General features: G+C 44.5%; 1 protein-coding gene and 1 non-coding gene across 2 annotated transcripts in view; one reads left to right on the forward strand and one right to left on the reverse strand.

Moving 5' to 3' along the window:
* OTOA (otoancorin) overlaps nucleotides 1–18,189 on the reverse strand; it is a 72,879-nt gene that overhangs the window by 22,005 nt on the left and 32,685 nt on the right. Inside the window, 11 exon segments of the mRNA XM_036021388.1 lie at nucleotides 655–842; nucleotides 4,178–4,307; nucleotides 4,881–4,974; nucleotides 6,586–6,776; nucleotides 7,947–8,082; nucleotides 10,654–10,727; nucleotides 12,826–12,943; nucleotides 13,108–13,166; nucleotides 14,183–14,323; nucleotides 15,098–15,265; nucleotides 17,770–17,985. Of these exon segments, the coding sequence (XP_035877281.1) occupies nucleotides 655–842; nucleotides 4,178–4,307; nucleotides 4,881–4,974; nucleotides 6,586–6,776; nucleotides 7,947–8,082; nucleotides 10,654–10,727; nucleotides 12,826–12,943; nucleotides 13,108–13,166; nucleotides 14,183–14,323; nucleotides 15,098–15,265; nucleotides 17,770–17,985 (1,515 nt within the window).
* Nucleotides 16,571–16,674, forward strand: LOC114514111. Its single transcript, XR_003685917.1, has one exon. It is a non-coding gene; the product is annotated as a U6 spliceosomal RNA (small nuclear RNA).

Genomic DNA, 18,189 nt, shown 5'->3' on the forward strand with positions numbered 1-18,189 from the left:
CATGTATGAAATATATAAATATTATATATTTTACACATATACACAGAAAGCTAGTAAGCTTCAGGTGAATATACCAAAATATTAACAGTGCTTATCCCTGGGTAAAAGATTATGACTGATCTTTATTATTTCCTAACTTTTCTAAATTCTAATTACTTATAAAAATAGTTATAAATATAATTTTATGGAATTTAATGTCTTAACCCATACATTCCACAACTGTCATAAGAGCTGAAACAAGCCACTCAAAGGGATCTTTAAAAAACTGGCAAACTTCTTCTGGTCCCCAGTTTTATTCCTTTCTTCTACATTTCCAGATGGATTTGCAAAGAGTCTGTGAAAAGCGGCTTCATGCAACAGTTGGGTTATCCAGGTAGAAAAAGAAAAGGCACAATTCCTAGAAACATCTCTGCCAGAGACCCTGGAACATCCACAGAATCTGATTGACTGAGTGCCCATTAAATGCCAAGACACACCTCACTCTACTTCACAGCAGCCCTAAGTGGCAGGAACTGGAAACTTTATGCAGTGAAATTTCCACAAGAAAACACAGTGAGAACTCCTTGAGGAGCAAGTGCTCTGTGACGGAAGTGCTGGGGGTGTTGTATTGGGTTTTCCCTCTTTTAAATGCTTCTTCCCACAGCTGGGCTTTACCTGCACTGCCTTCTCCTTTAGGGCCATGAGCTGAGGATGGCTAAAACCCCTGACAGCCCCCAGAAGGTCCACATTCCTGATGAATGTGTCTTCCTCCATGCAGAGTAGGTGCTGGGGGGCCCAGCAGGCATTGGCTTCACCCAACCTGAAGACGTCATCAGAAGAGGGAACCTCGACCCCACGGCAACCTGAAAATAGGGAGATGCAGGGAAGAAACAGAGAAAGAGAATTTCAGGAAATGTTTATATGTTTCTCTATTGAATTAAATAATATTCTTCTCCAGTCGAGTTTATCCACAAGAGGCAGTACAGTATAGAAACTGACAGCAGGGAATCAGAGACCAGTTTGAATACCACTTCTGCCATTTCTTGCTAATTACCTGGTAGCAAAATGATGAAAATGCCAATGTTTTGCACAGCCACATGCTCAGAGTAGGAGATTTGCAACATTACAGCTAGATTTCAAATTGCCTTGAGGGCAGCAGGAGCTGGTGGTGAAGAGTTCTGGCTGTAAATTCAAAACCAAAGCTATTTAACCCTTCTGTACCTCATTTTCCTCATTTTTCTCCTCTATAAAATGAGGAGAAAATTTTTGTGAAGACTAAAAGTGTTGCCATATATACAGCACTTAGTGTCAGGTCTACAGTAGATACCCAATGCACACTTTTTTATTATTTATGCCACCTGCTGCCACCATCCCACATATTTGAGTTTGAAACCCAGAGTTAAGGGTTCCAGAATTGAGGAAGGATCACTCCTAAGAGTGGAAAGGGAGGATGATTTGCCCTCCATAAAAGTCATGGAGAGACTATAGCCTTCTATCACAGGAGAGAGGAGAAATTGACCTGTTGCTTCTTTTGCAATAGGAGCAACCACCCATTTTGGTCTTTGAATAATTTGAAACTCACCTGGTCAAACCAGCTACCCATCCTCAAACCAGAAATGAGATATTGTCTTTGCTGACCCGTATGTGCCCAACCAGGGAGAAAACCCAAGGCTCCTTGTTTTAAGAGCAACCCTGGACCCTCCCTACCTCACCTGGTGCTGACAGAATCACCAGTACCACCCTTTCCCAGGGTACTTCCCAAGCTCTGTGGCCACCCCTTTCTCACTGCATCATCAATGAAAATTAACTGGGCTCCAATCAAGAAGTAAAACTGGATCAGGTCAAGAGCACCATGTAAATTCCTCAAACATTATCATAACCCACTTGGAGGGGACAGAAGACCCATCCCTCCTAGACATCCCCCACCCCACTTGCCAATGAAAGCAGGATCCAGTGACAGGACAGAACGAGAGGAACAGAATGGTGAAACAGTGCAACAGGAACTTGGTCCTATCACTGCTGTGCTCCCAGGCCTGGCACAGAGCAGGTGTTCAGCAAATACTTGTTGCATGAATCAAACACACACACAAATTACCTAAAATGAAGCCAAATAGTAATTCTGCTAATCTACCAGCATGACAGTAATTAATACCCAGAACCACTAATGGCAACTCTGGCTACACATTGGTAACAGTGTCCTCTCCTGAGTGTAGAAAGACAAGAGGTGTTACAGTGTGACAACTGGACTGTGAGGCTGTAGACAGTGGTCGATACCATCATATTTGGGGACAAATCCAAGAGCTGCCCCTTATTAACTCTGATTTTGGCCAAGTCTCTGAAGGTGAACCTCTCTAAACTTCAATTTCCTTGGTCAATAAAATGGGAGAGGTCATAGTGCCCACTCCACAGGACAGACGTGAAGATGATATGATGCATGGAGTAATGATCACCCAAGGCAAACATAAATCAGATCATAACATTTCTTTATTTGATACTCCCCTGAAAGCCCTACCCAGGGTAAAATCCAAAGTCCTTAGGGTTCCTTTACGAGGCCCTGCATGACTGGCCTTGTGTCTCACTCCACTTCAGCACACTGGCCTCTCATTTCCCATCCATCTCCCACTCCCGCCATGCTTCCTTCTTCCAGGAAGACTCTAAAACTCCAAATATCCACAGGCCCTCTCCCACATTCCCTCAGGTCTTTACTCAAATGTCAAGTTCTCACTGAAACATCCCTTTTCAAGTTACAGGCCTCCACGCATACCCCTTGACCCCTTCCCTTGTTTATTTTCCTTCTTAGCACTTAGCATCACACAACATACTGTAACAGCAGAGAATTGTAATTGTGGGAAATTGTAACCCACCCCCACCATTCTTTTGACATTGTTTATGTAAATGCTGACCCTGACTAATAAGTAGATAAACAGCATGTTTGTATAAGAATCTTAGGATTAATGCCAAAAGATACAGACCTGGACCTTCAGGTATCCCAGCTCCAGGAGGAGCTGACCTTCAACTGTGGAGCCAGGATGACGTGAGCCCAGGATGACTAAACAGGATGACACACACCAGACTGTCACTTGCCTTATGGGAATGGACTGTGAGAGACTGCACACAGAGAACTCTGCAACCTCCTCACTTTGTCTCTTTGTTCTGTTTCCCTCTCCCTGCTTATAAAAACCTCTGCCTGCACTGAGAGGTGGAGATGGGCTTTGCCACATGAGTCCCCCATCTTCCAGATGACCAGCATCTGCAAATAAACTTTCCTTTATATCAGCACCTGTCTCTCAAGTACTGGCTTTCAAACGAAGCAGGCAACTGGACCTGCGTTTGGTTACAGTTTTTGGTGACTTAGCTGGGACAACATGGACTCTTGTAAGATTCAGGGTGTCCAGGCTGGGGTCCCAGATGACCCATGTTCTGTTACAATAGCACTGTGTAATTTATTGTCTGGCTACTCCCCCACGCCAGCCATTTGAAAGGAAGCTCTGTGAGGACAGAAATTTTTGCTTTTTGTTCACACATCCCTGCTCAATGATTATTAGTTGCAGGAAAGAAAGGAAGCACTATCTCTCAACTATGTAACTTTATTATACAAAATAATAATTGCATGATTATTACAACTATTATCAGGTCTGATTAACTTTATCTCCTCCTGCTTGGCACAAGTCTGTGCTGAGCAAGTATACAATTATAATAAAAATGCCTAACATTTATCAACCATTTCCTACATGCCAGGCACTATTGGGAACATGTTAAAGATTTAAACCCATTAATCTTCACAGTAACCTAATCTTGCACAGACTTTATTGTCCTTGTTTTACAGGAGAAAAACACTGAGGCACAGACAGGTTAAAAAGCTTACCCAATCACACAGCCAGGAAGCAGCAGACCCAGGGTTCAAAGCCAGCCAGTCTGGCCCCACCCAGCACGGCCACTCAGCCATTTTGGTCCCATTATGTCAATGATTTTGAAATGCTTGTTGCATGTGTCCACCATTAAACCACTAGTCTGCGTAAGGCACGCAGAATGTGCTTCCAAATCACTTTACAAAGGTGTAGTTCATTGGCCTGTGGGTTTTTGCCTATTGTTTTGCAAACACTTCATCCAGTCCCCTAGACGAGGAGGCCTCTGGATGCCAGCAATGCAGCCCAACATTGCTGCCATAGTAGGGGAACAGGTGCCCAGAAACACTCACCAGGGCTGGGGGCTGTGCTGGGGCTCCTCCCACTTCTGTCCCGGACAGACACAAAGACAGCCCAAAGGAAATCTTTGGGGGGCAAGGCCCCAGCCATCTCAGAAGCTGTTTGTTGAAGGATATCAGGAAACTGTTGTGGGGAGAGAAGATAAACAAGGAGGAGCAAATAATAGTTAAAGCACATTAAACATGGATTGAAGTCAGAGTTTAAGCTATAACAGTATTTACTGCCTCAGGGTTTTGTTTTGTTTTTTTTTTTCCTTCATAGCAGCTTCTCATATAATTTAATCCCTAACCCAACTAACCTGGTCTCTAAAGAATCATATAAAATGATACTCAACCTCAATAATAATTCAACAAATGCTCAATAATATAAGTATAGGTCACTTACACGGGCTGGTCATGTGCATGTGCACATGGCACTGGCACATGTAAGACTTGGAACAAACACATGTGTAGAAAGAGCAGAGTGGTAGCTGAATCATAGCTCACAGGCCATGCACCTCTGCAAGCTGGCCATGTGAAAAGATCAGAGTTCAGTTTGCTGCTGCTCATTCTCCTTTCCTAAACAATGGGCATCCTGGAGTGCAGCTGGAAACATCAGAGCCCTTTGGGGCAGGGAGGAAGGTTCCAGAAAAATAAGCTGGCAGCAAACCCAGTGGAGTAGAATGAACTACACTTTAACAATAGAACATAGAGATACCTTTGTGGCAACAGAGCTTAATTCATCTCCTGAGAAAAGTACTAGAAAGGGTCCCAAGTCCTTTGTCATCTCAGCTGTCCAGTTCTGGGGGAGACTAAGAAGAGATAATAAACAACAAATTAAAACCATGCAGTTGTCCTTGTCTCCCGGCATCCCTTTCTTTAAGAAATGGACTTTCTTCATATGTGGAGATGCTGTCAATCACATGGGCCAACTTTCCTGGCCAAAGCAATGTGTGTGTGATACAGACTGACCAAAGAGAACCATCCCTAGGAATTTTGATGGAACTACTGGAGAAGCTCTCTCTCTTCCTTCTGGTATTCCAAGAAGTAAAAAGAATATCAAAGGTCATTCCTATCACCAGTGGAGATAATAAAGCCACACCCTAAGAACATAGAGCTGAGGGATGGGAGGGAAATTCCTGATGACATCATTTGAGCTCCTGGATCCAACCATTCCTCTAGTCCACCCTGGAGTTTTCCATTACATTCAATTTTTAACTCAATAAATCCCATTTTGTAGCTTGAATTGAATTGTTAAATTTCTGTCATTTATATCACACCATTTCTTTCCTCCCCTTCCTCATTAGAACAGTAATGATCTGTTTCTTTAAAATACCCTAAGAGTCTTCTCTCTTATAACAGCACAAAATTTCCTCTTGAACTTGACATGATACTAATAGTACTAATACAGAATCTACTGTTGCTCTTATAGACACTACAAAGGTCTGCAGTGAAGTGCCTCACACCAAATTTGGTGACATCTCTAAAGGAAATCTGCCCAGTTAGCAATGATAACCCCTCTCTTAGGACTGAGGCCAAATCCCCCCTGGCCAAAAAGCTCCCCCCTTATCTCTTTGATTAAAAATGTTATGCCACTAAGACCATAAGCTCTGTGAAGACAAGAGCCACACCTTTCTCACTAACCACTGCATCTTTGGTGCTCTAGTAGCAGAACCATTGTTACATACTCAGTACTATGTGCTGGGTACTATTGTAAGTCATTTGCATGCATTAACTCAGTTAATCGTCACAACAATCTTTTGGGACTATCACTGTTCCCATTCTACAGATGCAAAAATAAAGTATAAAAATATTACATAACTTTCCCAGGTTACACAGAGAGCAGATGACAGAAACAAAATTTTAACTCAAGGAGTCTGGGCTCCCGACTCCATGCTCTTAAACAGCATATAATAGTACAGTGCCTGGGATACAGTGACATCTCCAAAAATGTTTGTTGTCTAACGGTGACTCATGGTTGGAGCCTTCTCAACTCTGAACAAACTGCATAAAATTCTACATGAGAAAGAACAGTTTTATTTCCCCCAGGGAGCTCTTACTTGCCTAGAGCTAACAGTGCTTCAATCATTTACACCTTTATCATCATCATTATTATTGTCCCATGACAACAATAATAGTACCACCTCCTTGCATTTGTAAAGTGCTATCTTTCCAAAACTACTTTTCTTTTCACATGCCAAGATGTTTGGGGACAACCATGTGAGGCCTGAAGAGCAGCAACCCCTGTTCTTGGTTTGCAGGGAATCTGAGACCAAAAGAAGAAAGGTCACATTTCCAGAGTAAATGTAAGTATCAACTCATTCTGAGCTAGATACTCTAGGTTTCGAGATTAGAAGAGACAGCGCTGGGCTCCTCTTTGCCAGTATCCCCCACCCCTGGGGCTGAGCCCTGGCCTTCCTTACCCATGCTGCTCCAGGAGCCTGAGCTTCACTGCAGCCTTCTGCTCTGGGCTGAGGTCTGCGCAGTGTCTGAGGCCATGCAGGGCAGTGGCCCAGGCTTTGGGGGACACTCCGTGGTGGATGACAGCCGCCGGCAAGTGGCAGAGCAGGTTCCCCATGATGTCTACAGCGTACTCATCAGCAATGGAGTTGTTCTAGAAGTGACAAGTGGAGCTGATGAGAATACCCAGTAGGACTCAAGATTGTGATCCCTTATAAACACATCCCGACTCCAAACCTCATAAAAATTCTAGGATGTGTATCACCTGCCCTGCCATGAACTGGTAAAGATAGCACAGGGCCTGATTTTTACCCCAGGAAGACCTGATTTTACCTGTAGGGAGACCCAACAGGGAACGAGTGTGGACAAAACTCGGCAGATGGTGAACGCTAGATAAATGAGGGCTGTCATTGTTGTTGCTGCTTTGAGCAGACCCCAGAGTTCAACGACCATTATAATAACAGTGCATAAATAACAAAAACAGCACCTCAAAGTCTGTATGGCCCTTGAAAATCTTCGAAGATTTTTCTCAACACAACAAAAGGAGCTAGCATTTATTGAGTGCTTACTATGATCTGGGCACAGTTCCAAGTGTTTACAGGTCTTGATCCATCATTCATCTTCAAAGTAACTATAAGAGCTAAGGACTAACAAAGACACTGAAATAGAGGACAGGCTGACAGTGACCAGAGGGGAGAGAAGAGGGAATTTCAGGGGAGAATGGGAAGGGTTTACAGGAACAAATATAAAGGGCACACGGACAAAAACTGGGGGGTGGGGTGGTAATGGGAGGGAGGTGGGAAGGGATGGGTGGGTGGGCAGGAATGGGAGTAAAAGGCAGAAAACTGTATTTGAACAATGATTAAAATAAAGAAAAAGAGCTAAGGATTAATATTATCTGTTTTTGAGATAAAGAAACTGCCAGCTAGTGGCAGAGAAGGATGGCCTTCTCTATGGGCCTTGGTATTAAGTAACTCCTTGCTTATTTCATTCCCTTGATGATTCCATAAGGGAAGTTCTCTTATACCCATCTTACAGGCTGAGGCCCTGGAAGGGGAAGTACTTCCCCACAGCAACATGACTGATCACCAGCGCACAGGCATGTCTAGACCCCACACTCTGTGTGCTGCATTCTTTTCAGTCCCCCAGAGCAGTCTCCCCTCATTCAGGCCCAGAACCCAGGGCCAAGACTGCCCCACCTAGTGGCTCAAAGCCAGCTCTGAGACCACCAGCAGGCTTGAGATCCCAGCCAGAACCCCTGAGGGCTCCCAAGAGGACTACAAGTACAAAGTCACTGAAATTGTCACCCAGAAAGTTTCCTTACCAGGCACTGCTGCACTTTCCTGAGGACCACACTCTTTTTGTGGGAATCCAAAACCAAGGAGTCCAGTTGAATCTTCCCCAGGCTGATCAGAAAAGGCACACATCGGGAGGCTGGGACAGAAGCCAGGTAGCGAGCCCTGGAGAGACGGGAAGGCCGAGGGAAAGAAGACAGTGGCTGCTCTGGATTACTTCTGAAGTCAGTGTCTGATGCCCAAGAACTTATCACAGGGCTGTTCTTTAAATGTTTGTTCTCCCAGTGATGTTGTAGCTCTTGTGAGCAGGTAGCAAGCCTCCCATCCATTGTGCTTCTCTCCTACAGGTGGGAACCAAACTTCCCATAATGCTCCTCTTCTATGCCCCAGCAGCATTGATCACAGAATAGTATCTCTATGAACACACATTGACTAATGGACCTGGTGAGGAGAGATTAGGAGAAAAGGAAAAGTAGAAGGAAGGGACAAACAGGAAAGAGAATAAAATAGAAAGTGAGAAAAAAAAGTGAAAAGGAGAGCATGAAGAGAGCAAAAGAAATGACTCCCACTTTCTTCATCTCTAGTCCAGGAGTGTCCCCTAAATTCTTGACTGTATATTCTCAACAGGTACAATATTGCCCCCCATTGGGGGAGAAACTGGTTCAGGGGGAAAAAAAGAGGGGTTGAAAATAATCTGTTACTACGATGATTTGTGACCTGTGAAAGCTCAACCCTACTCATCAAAGTTATTCCTTATCATTTCTCTCATTAGGGAGAAATGAAACTTTTCTCTTTAGGGAGGCAATAATGAAATGAAGGTTAAGAAAGACTTCTCTAGATCCATGTACCATCACCACTTGACTGTTTCAAAAACAAATTCAAAATGTTCTTCTACCCTTTAACCCTTGATCCCCAAAAGTCACTGCTCTCTCCTTACTACCACTCAAATCTGTCCTTGCCTCTCCATTTGCAGTAGCACTGTCTTATTTATATCTTCATTTGTTCATTCATTCACTCCACAGGTATCTACAGAGTATCTACTACATGCCAGCACCATGCTGGGGACCAGCTACAACCATGAACAAAAGCTGAGGGGGAAGTCCCAGCTCTCAGGATGCTTCATTGTAATTGTGGGGTAGGGAGGAGGAAACACTGAAACTAGTGGATAACAGGTATTTCAGCTCATGATAAATGTAAGGAAGACAACAAAATGGCTCCGTCATGGAGAGTGATGGGGGGACAGCCAGGACGGACCCTACTAAGGCTGTGCTAATTGAGCTGAGACTTGTATAAGTGGAAGGAGACAGCCATGCCAAGGTCCAGATTATAGAAATAAGCTTCCACTGGCCCCCTCCTCCCAGCTGAGCCCCTGTATTCTGTCACACAGGCAGTGGTGATGATCTTTCCAAAACTGAAATCTGAGGGCTGTGCCCAGGACACAGATGAAACAACTGTGGACATCACATAGCCCCTCTCTGATCTGACCATCCCTTACATCTCTGGCCTATCTCTCTAACAACTACTCTTCAGATGCATGCCTTAAATTCTTCTGAGCACTTCACTATCCTTGTCCCCTGCTGGACAACCCATATGCCCCTGCCTAGAGTGTCCATCTTGAACTCTCTAACCCCACCTCATTCTTCAAGCTTTAGTTCAGTCTCAACTGACTCTATAGTCTGAAGAAGATATTCCCTCCTCTGTTCCCAGGGTCCATTATCCTGTCCCAATGTATAGCACGTGGCTTTCTTGGAGAATCACCTTTCCCTCTAAGTCATTGTGCTTTGGGGTGGAACCCATTTCACTCTTAGTTCCAAAGTTTCCCATCCTCCCAATCCCAGTGATTGGGCCAAAGAGAGCAAATTGGCCCAATGTAGGCCAATGACAGTCAACCCAAGTCTTATGGAGAAGAATGGGAAAAGAAAGTCTTTCTCTTGCCTGAATATGAAACCAGGAAAATGTGACCTTGGGTCTGCCAGGGCCCATCATAGAGAAAGAATCTGCCTGACAGAGATGCCCACAGAGGAAAGCTGGGCTAAAAGACAGATGACATCATTCTATCCCCTGGATCTAGCCATGCCTGAAATCCAGCCCTGGACTTTCCAGTTACACGAACCCAAAATTGCCTTTCATTGCCTAAGCCAGTTTTAGTTAAGATTCTGTCACTTTCAACCAAATATCAAGTTGATATTATAATTGGCTTCATGTTTGTCTATTTCCCACCCCCCATGAGACTGTAAGTTCTTATAAGGGGAAGATTTAGTTATGTCTAAGAACCAGTCCATAGTAAGCACTCAATAAATATTTTTTGAATGAATGAAGACAATAACAGCAAGAGAAGGAAGAAGGAAACAGTGTACATACCATATTTTAAAATCAGGGCTGTCCCCCAGGTCTGAGCACCCACACATACCAGAAAAAATCCCCACATTTCATATCAGCCCTGATTCCCCTGGAGCTTGGGCACAGCTGTGAGGCCAGCCCAGCAGGACTGCTTCACTGGGCTGGGTTGCTTTGGCTTTAGTTTTTAAACAAGAAAATGCAAGGGTCTAAAATATCTGTGTGGGGCTCAGAATTTAAATCCCAGTTCTCAAGGACTTCACTGTCAAAGGCACCCTCTACTCGGCCTCTGGTTCCTCACAAAAACCCAGGGGGAGAGAATCACTTTGGCTTGGGAAGTCCTACCAATCCTATTGCTGAGCCAGAAAGGGGGTTGGGAGGCAGGTGGTGTTCACTTACGGGAGTGCAGCCAAGAGGAAGGGCTGCATAAAGGACCTGGAAACTTCCCAGTATTTCCATGCCAAACAATTAACCTGAAAGATTAAAAAATTTCTAGGCATTTACTCAAATAATAATGAGAGCAAACAAGATTGTACTCTCTGGTGCCAGGCACTGCTCAAAGCACTTTACACGTGTTTATTTATTTAGTGAAACAACTAGTGCTGTAGGTACCACTGTCGTGCTCAGTTTATGGATGAGGAAGCTAAGGCAATGGAAAGATGAACACAAAAATTTAAGTATGAGAATGCTCACCACAGTTTAGTTTATAACTGCAATAAAGTGAGGTATTACCTTAATGTCCCTCAGTATGGGATTGGGTAAGTAAATTATGGTATATCCATACAACAGAATACTACACAGCTATTTTGTTTCCACATGGTAGACTTAGATATTTTAATACAGAATGATGTCTATGCCCTATTTTATATATATACACATGTGTGTTGTATATAAAGTTAAAGAGAACAGTGTATATTAGTGTATGAGTTCATTTGTGCTTTTTAAGTTACATGTAAATATGTTTTATATACCAAAAAACTCTCAAAGGCAAGAGCCAACTCTTCCCTGCAGTTACCCCTGGAGCAGGTGGTCTCAGCCTCAGCACTATTGGCATTTGGAGCAGGGTAACCCTTTATTGTGGAGCTGTTGTCTTCATTCTGGGACATGAGGTGGCAGCCCTGGCCTCTACCCACTGGAAGCCAGTAGCATCTACCCCAAGTGTAACAGCCAAGTGTGTCTCCAGATAGGGCCCAATGGTCTCCTGTTGAGAAGCTCTGTTCTGGGGGAAATTTTACTTTCTTTCTGTTTTTTTTTTTAATAATTACGTGTTTTCAGGAAAAATATAAACAAAAAAGGCAAGTTTTCTAATGAACTTGTATTTGAAGGTTCTAAGAACTGGGGAGAGTCCAGATAAGGAGCTCCCCAGTTGGGGCAACTGTTCCTGCTCAAACATGCAGGTCTTCCTCTATCCACTCCATTAGTTACTGACTTCCCTCCCTACCTGAATGAGGCATTTTATATAGTTCCATTGTTCTCACCAAGGAATTGGGAATTGGTTAAAATGTAAACTATAGGGCATCACCCCAGACCTCCTCTAAGAGAAAGTCCGCAAGTGGGACTCTGCAATCTGTATCTTTTTAACAGTTTTATTGAGGTATAATTGATATACAAAGAACTACACTGTACTTTTATGTGTACAATTTGATGAGTTTGGACATATGCAAATATCTGCAATACCACAACCTCAGTCAAGGTCATAGACATGTCCAACACCTCCCAAAGTTTCCTTGTGTCCTTTTGTTTTTATTTCCATGAGATCATGTAACATGAGATCTACTCTCTTGAATTCTGAAGTGCACAAAACCACATCATTAACTTTAGGCACCATGTTGAACAGCAGAGCTTTAGAACCTACTCATCCAGCAAAAGTGAAACTTTAGAGCAAATGAACAACTCAGGCCTTCCCGCCTCTGATCTTCCCAAAGTATGAAACAGTGTCCATAACAATTTGGAAAAGGAAGGTTTTGTTTTGTTTTGTTTTTTAAGATTTTACTTATTTATTTTTAGAGAGAGGGGAAGGGAGGGAGAAAGAGAGAGAGAGAAATATCAATGCATGGTTGCCTCTTGCATGCACCCTACTGGGGATCTGGCCAGCAACCACGGCACATGCTCTGACTGGGAATGGAACCAGTGACCCTTTGGTTCACAAGCCAGTGCTCAATCTACTGAGTCATACCAGCCAGGGCTGGAAAAGGAAGTTTTAAGTGAAAAAGAAAATACTCTTAGAGCAGTGTTCTGTTCCTGGCCATCCCTTGAAAGTATAAGAATGTTGGATGAGGGCATGGCCTTCACTCTCAGGAGAACATAATTTTAAACATGCAAAATGCTATGTCTTCCAATTTTATTTGAAGGTTCAGATGAGAGTACAGAATAACCAAGCTGTGGAAACTCTGGCTGTGAAGACATGGGTTTTTGGAGCATTTAAGAAAAGAAACTGGAGAAAGCCTGGCTCAATATTTGGCCCCACATCATCACTCAATCAGAATAATTTTATCATGAACATCTTAAGATGCCAGTCAAGGCAGGGTCAGCAAATAGGGTAGGAAGAGAAAGACAGACGCAGGAAGGTACCTGGTACGGTGAAAGCAGAGAGAGGTTGTTCTCGAAATACTGGAAATGGGCCAGGAAGGAGTCAGCACTCAGGGCATCAATGTGGGAGCATGTCACGCCTTTGACCAGCTGCCCTGCACTAGAAAACAAGACCAGAGGCCAGGAGAAGAAAGGGTTGGGTAAGGCAGGAAAGGAGGAAAAAAGAGAAGGCAGAGCTGATGTGACATAGGCACAAACTCTCCCTGCTGGGAAATCAGGTTCCAAAGAGCTTGTCAGCTCCCAGGTGGAGTTACAGTCTTCTACCTCAGGAGCTCCTCAGGCCTTCTGGTGGTCTTTGACAGAAGCTCATACAGGAACAAGGCCTGAGGGATGAGAATGATGGCCAATGTTGATGGAGCACTCGGTCACCGTGCAGAGCACATGGTGTGCCCAGCACCATGGAGCCCTATGGGGAAGGCACACCATAATCCCATTTTACAGATGGGAAAATAGAGGCTTACCAGGTTCTGTCACTTGCCCAGGACCACACAATTGCTAAGTGGCAGAGCTGGGATTTGAACTGGTGGTAGAGCACTCACAGAACCCATGCTGTCACACCCAGCCATTCCCTGTCTTCTAGGAGGTAAATGAGGAGCTAGCTTCTGCGTACTTCCTGTGCTGTGTGTAGCTGCTGCCTAGTTGAGGACCTTCTGCAGCCCCTATTTCCATTCCCATCTGGTAGTCCCTGAACACATGACATCCCAGAAAGCAAAAGCAGATGAAATGGCTGAATAGACCAGGATGGGCTGATGAAGCCAACTATGTGATTAGAAGGCGGGAACTTTCAGGGCCAACCCCTGATCTCCAGGGAGAGGAAGTGGCCTAAGAGTTCAATTAATCGCCCATGGTCAATAACAGGGTTCTGAGAACTTTCTGATTGATGAACATGTGAAGATTTGGGGAGAGTGGCACTCGGAAAGGACATGGAAGCTCCTCACCCTTTCCCCAAACCTTGTCTACGCATCTCTTCCTTCTAGCTGTTTCTGAGTTATGTTCTTTCACAATAATCTAGTACTCTAATGAGTAAAATGTTTCTGTGAGTTCTGTGAGCTGCTCTAGCAAATTAATCAAACCCAAGGAGGGCATCACTGGAACCTCCAATCTATAATTAGTCAGAAGCACAGGCGACAACCTGGATTTGCAAGTGGTATCTGAAGTGGGGAGAGTCTTTCAGGATTGAGCCCTTAACCCCCAAGGTCTGATGCTACTCCAGGTAGGTAGTATAAGAATTGAGTTTAATTGTAGGACCTCCCCACCTAGTGTCAGAGAAGTCCCTGTTGGCGTGGGGAAACCCCTCGTACACACTTCAGAATTGGTGTCAGAACCCTTAGTGTCATACTTGACTCCTCCGAAGCTCCTTTTCCTTTAGGACAGTGACGTTGAATCCAGATTCCCTCCTTAAATCGAAAAGAGACACTTCCTTAAAGAAAGCTCCTTGTATTTCCACAACACTGGAGGTAGCATCTCCTGCTTCAATAATCTGCCAAAAGTGACAAAAAACGTACTAAGAGCCTTGTAAGACAGTATACCGAGCTTTGGGTAAAGGCCAGGCACTGTGTCAAGTGCTTCCTGGGCAATAAATCTTATCAGATCTGCTCAGCTAATTAAGGAAGTAGGAACTATCATTATCCCCATTTTACAGCCAAGAAAACTGAGGCTCAATGAGTATTGGTTGATAAGTGAGATTCAAGCAGAGTCTGTCTTATTTTGAAACCTAGACTCTTTATTTTAACCATATGTGCTACTACTGTCTACAAGGCATTGACATTTGGGACCAAATCCCTTGTGTTTGGTTTCTTAACAGAATTTCAATTGGAAAAGGCAAGTCTGAGAGAATAGGATGCCCCAAAGACCCTTTGCAAAACGGGAAAGAGGAACATGGCATGACTTCGAACAATGGAAGAGGCTTTCAGAAGTACTCCAGGAAGTTCAGAATTCATTTTTAGATTGAAAAAAAAACTTTTAAAAATATTATTATATCAAGAAAACTAATTAAAAAGTCTGCCCCATTTGATTTGCTAGAGAGAGCACCTAGGTCTTAGAAGAAATATAACGTGACCCCTATGGCTCTTTCTGGAAAGAAGGCAAGGCAGGCATCAGAAGAAGGAATTCTCCAGGCTCAGAACACTCCCTGCCAAAGGCTGGACTAACCCCAGCCCTGAGTGGACATCTCAAAGTCACAGCCCAATCACCAAACTGCAAAACCACATATTCTGTGAGCCACATGGCTGAAGATCAAATATCTCCCTCTTACCTTGCTGAGTACACCTTGCTGCTGGGCAGGAGACAGATCAGACATGTGCAAGGAGACGGTGCTTCTCAGGACCTGCTCGAGGTCCCTGCGCTCCATGCTGTAGAAGGCCTGGGTGCTGACCCCAGGCAGCAGCACACCCATCTGGCTGATGTTGTGGAAAGACAGCACCTGGACGAGGACAGGCCAGCAAGGTGTGAGGCTCTGGTGTGGCCTTTCACCTTACAGGCACTTACCAGTCCCACTGCATGTAGAGTATCAGGATGGGCACCACGGGCAACCCTGTGAGTAAGATGCTTGCTGCCCTCCCAGGCCTTCCTTCCTTCCATCAAGAAAAAGTTAAATATCAAAATAGGACACAGGTGTTAACTGCTCCACTGGGGGAAGTACTTTGCTGTCTGAGGCCACAGCACAAATATCCAAAAGCAGTGGCCCATGCGCCACAGCTGGCCAAACAGCTGGTTTCATGTTTACTTTGAACTAGCCTTCAGCATTCAAAAATATGGGGGATTTCCATAAAAACCCATATTCAAATCCCTTTTTTAAAAAAATCTGAACATCAGGTGATATGGGCCCACACTCATAACCATGGAATGGGCAAGAACTGCCTCTCAGGTAGGCCCTGGGGCCCCCAGATCACTCAGTCCTGACCCCTCTTACAGGGCCTTGAGGCAGCCACGGCTCTCATTACCTCACGTGACAAGCATCTGACTTAGCAAAAGCCCCACACTCATTTATCTCCAGAAAAAAGTTTTGAGTTGAAATAAAAATATATTTCAGGATATGAGTCTGATATTTTATGACTAATATGACTGTAGCTGGCACCTATCAGAAATTATACATTTTCTCCTCCTCCTTCAGAGTGAAGATGCTAGGTGGTTTTCAATATAAACAGGGACATTCATTGGTTCTACAAAAAGACAGTTGAGTGTTTTCCCTTAGTTTTGCTGTATAAAATGGATAGTCTCTTATTGTCCCCAAAGAAGGCAACACTTTCCAGCCCTTGGCTTCTTAGTAAAAGTCACCTTGCCCCACTGTAGGCAGAGCTGGATATCAGGAAAGAGACAAGCCACTTCATTCAGGGCTGGGAGAGAACATAACAGTCTTCCTCAGCTCCCTAATATCAAATGCACCCAGATGGCCCCAGTCAAAACAGAGAAGGGCTGCCAAGCCTTCAAACTGAAGCCACCACAAGGCTAGATGGGACAAGATGAATGGGCTAGCCTTGGCCTGGAGCCAGGAAGTAAGAATGGGTTGGACAATGGTCACAGCACTGCAATGGAGGTCGTTAGCATGGGAGTTAAGTGAGCAGGCTCCGAAGCCCCATGCCCTGGCTTCATTCCCAACTGTGTCCCTTTTATGTGTTCTTGGCAATTCCCTTTATACTCGGTGCCTCATATGAATGACCTGGAAAGCAAAAGTTATAACTCTATTGACTTCATAGGGTTGTTGGGAAGATTAAATGATTAACTCACTGTGCTGGCTTTGGCAGCACACATAACATTGGAACAGTGCAGAAAATATTCACATGGGCCCTGCGCAAGGACAACATGCAAATTCGTGAAGCATTCCATATCTGCGGGGAAAGAAGGGGAAGGGTCATCAAGGCATAGGTATGAAGGGCACATGGACAAAGCCAAAGGGAAATAGAATCAAGGGTGGGAGGTGGGGATGGGTGGGTTGGGGGGCAGTAGGGAGGGAAAATAGAGACAACTGTACTTGAACAACAACAACAAATAAACTTCATTGTATTTAAAGATTTTAAAAAATGATGAACTCAGAACAGAACCTGGAACACAGTAAGCACTTAATAAATGTTTGTTGTTGTCATATTGGAATTGGTCCCAGTCCAATCCTCATGAGCCAGTTTGCTTCCTAGGAAGCAGTTATGAATGTGAACTAAAAGAGTCAGACCCAAAATGTTTAAAAAACAAAAGATTTATATACTCTGAAGAGAAACCAAAGTATGGGACCCAAAATGTTTAGAGCTCAGATCTCTGGATCCGTTTCTACTGGGCCCAGCACAAACAGACTAATACCCCAAGAAAAAGGCCCATTTCCCACCCCAGGAGCAGCTAGGGCATAAAGTAGATACATGTTTCTGTGTATTGCCAAGGCCACATACAGGAGACAGAGCTGGGGATTAAACCAAGGGCATCTAGCTTCAGAGCCTGTTTGCTTAACCCCCTCCATTATCCCTCCTTTTGTGGGGACAATTCCTTCTGTGCAGTCTAAGGCTGGAATAAAATAGCATTATCTCTGATCCCAGGATGAGGGATGTGTTAGCAGCCTCAACAACTAAAAACGAAGTCTTGGGATGAATCCCATGCTTTGCTCAACAGCTCAAGGAGAGCTCACACACAGTGAGCTCACACTCTAGGTCATGTGGTGGTCCAGTCTCTTGCGGTGTACTAACTACATATTCCTTGTAGCCACCTTGTGGAATAGGTACTATTGTTATACATATTATCTTACAAATAGAGGAACCGAAACAAAGTGAAGTTAAGCCAACTGTCCAAGGTAGCAAATGTCCAGGTAGTAAATGGGAGAACAAGGATTTGAATCCAGTAGTCCTTGGAACTATCTTCTTACTGATTGGATGCCCCTGCTGTGTGTGCATATGACTGGACCCTGGGTGTTGAGATATTGAAAAACCATTCAGAGCTCCAACTAACCTTCTTATGGGCCAGGTATTTGGCAGACAAGAGGACGACCTGGCTCTTGGCCCAGCCTGGCACCTGGTTGAGGGTAGAAATGGCGCTGTGCACAGCCTCAGGGGAGAGGGATTCCAGCTGACTGTGGGTCAAGCCCACAATCGCATCCGACAAAGAGCCCAGGGTCTCATTGAGGGTCTGGTTCTCCGTGGCAATGTTCAGGAGGTCGGCTTTAAGCTGGCAGAGGAGCAAGCTGGAATGAGGTTGATAGCAAGTGGGACAGTAGTTCCCTCTGACATCCTGGGGTATAAGGGCCCCACAACACCCTCCCCCACCCTGCCTCACCAATGGGTGAGGAACTGCAGCCACAGGGAGAGGGATGCCTGCCATGCCCACAGAATGAGTCACCCCACTGAGAACACTGCCTGTGCTAGCTTTGAC

Source organism: Phyllostomus discolor, chromosome 3 (genome assembly GCF_004126475.2).
Source record: "Phyllostomus discolor isolate MPI-MPIP mPhyDis1 chromosome 3, mPhyDis1.pri.v3, whole genome shotgun sequence".
In the NCBI taxonomy this organism is placed as follows: Eukaryota; Metazoa; Chordata; class Mammalia; order Chiroptera; family Phyllostomidae; genus Phyllostomus; species Phyllostomus discolor.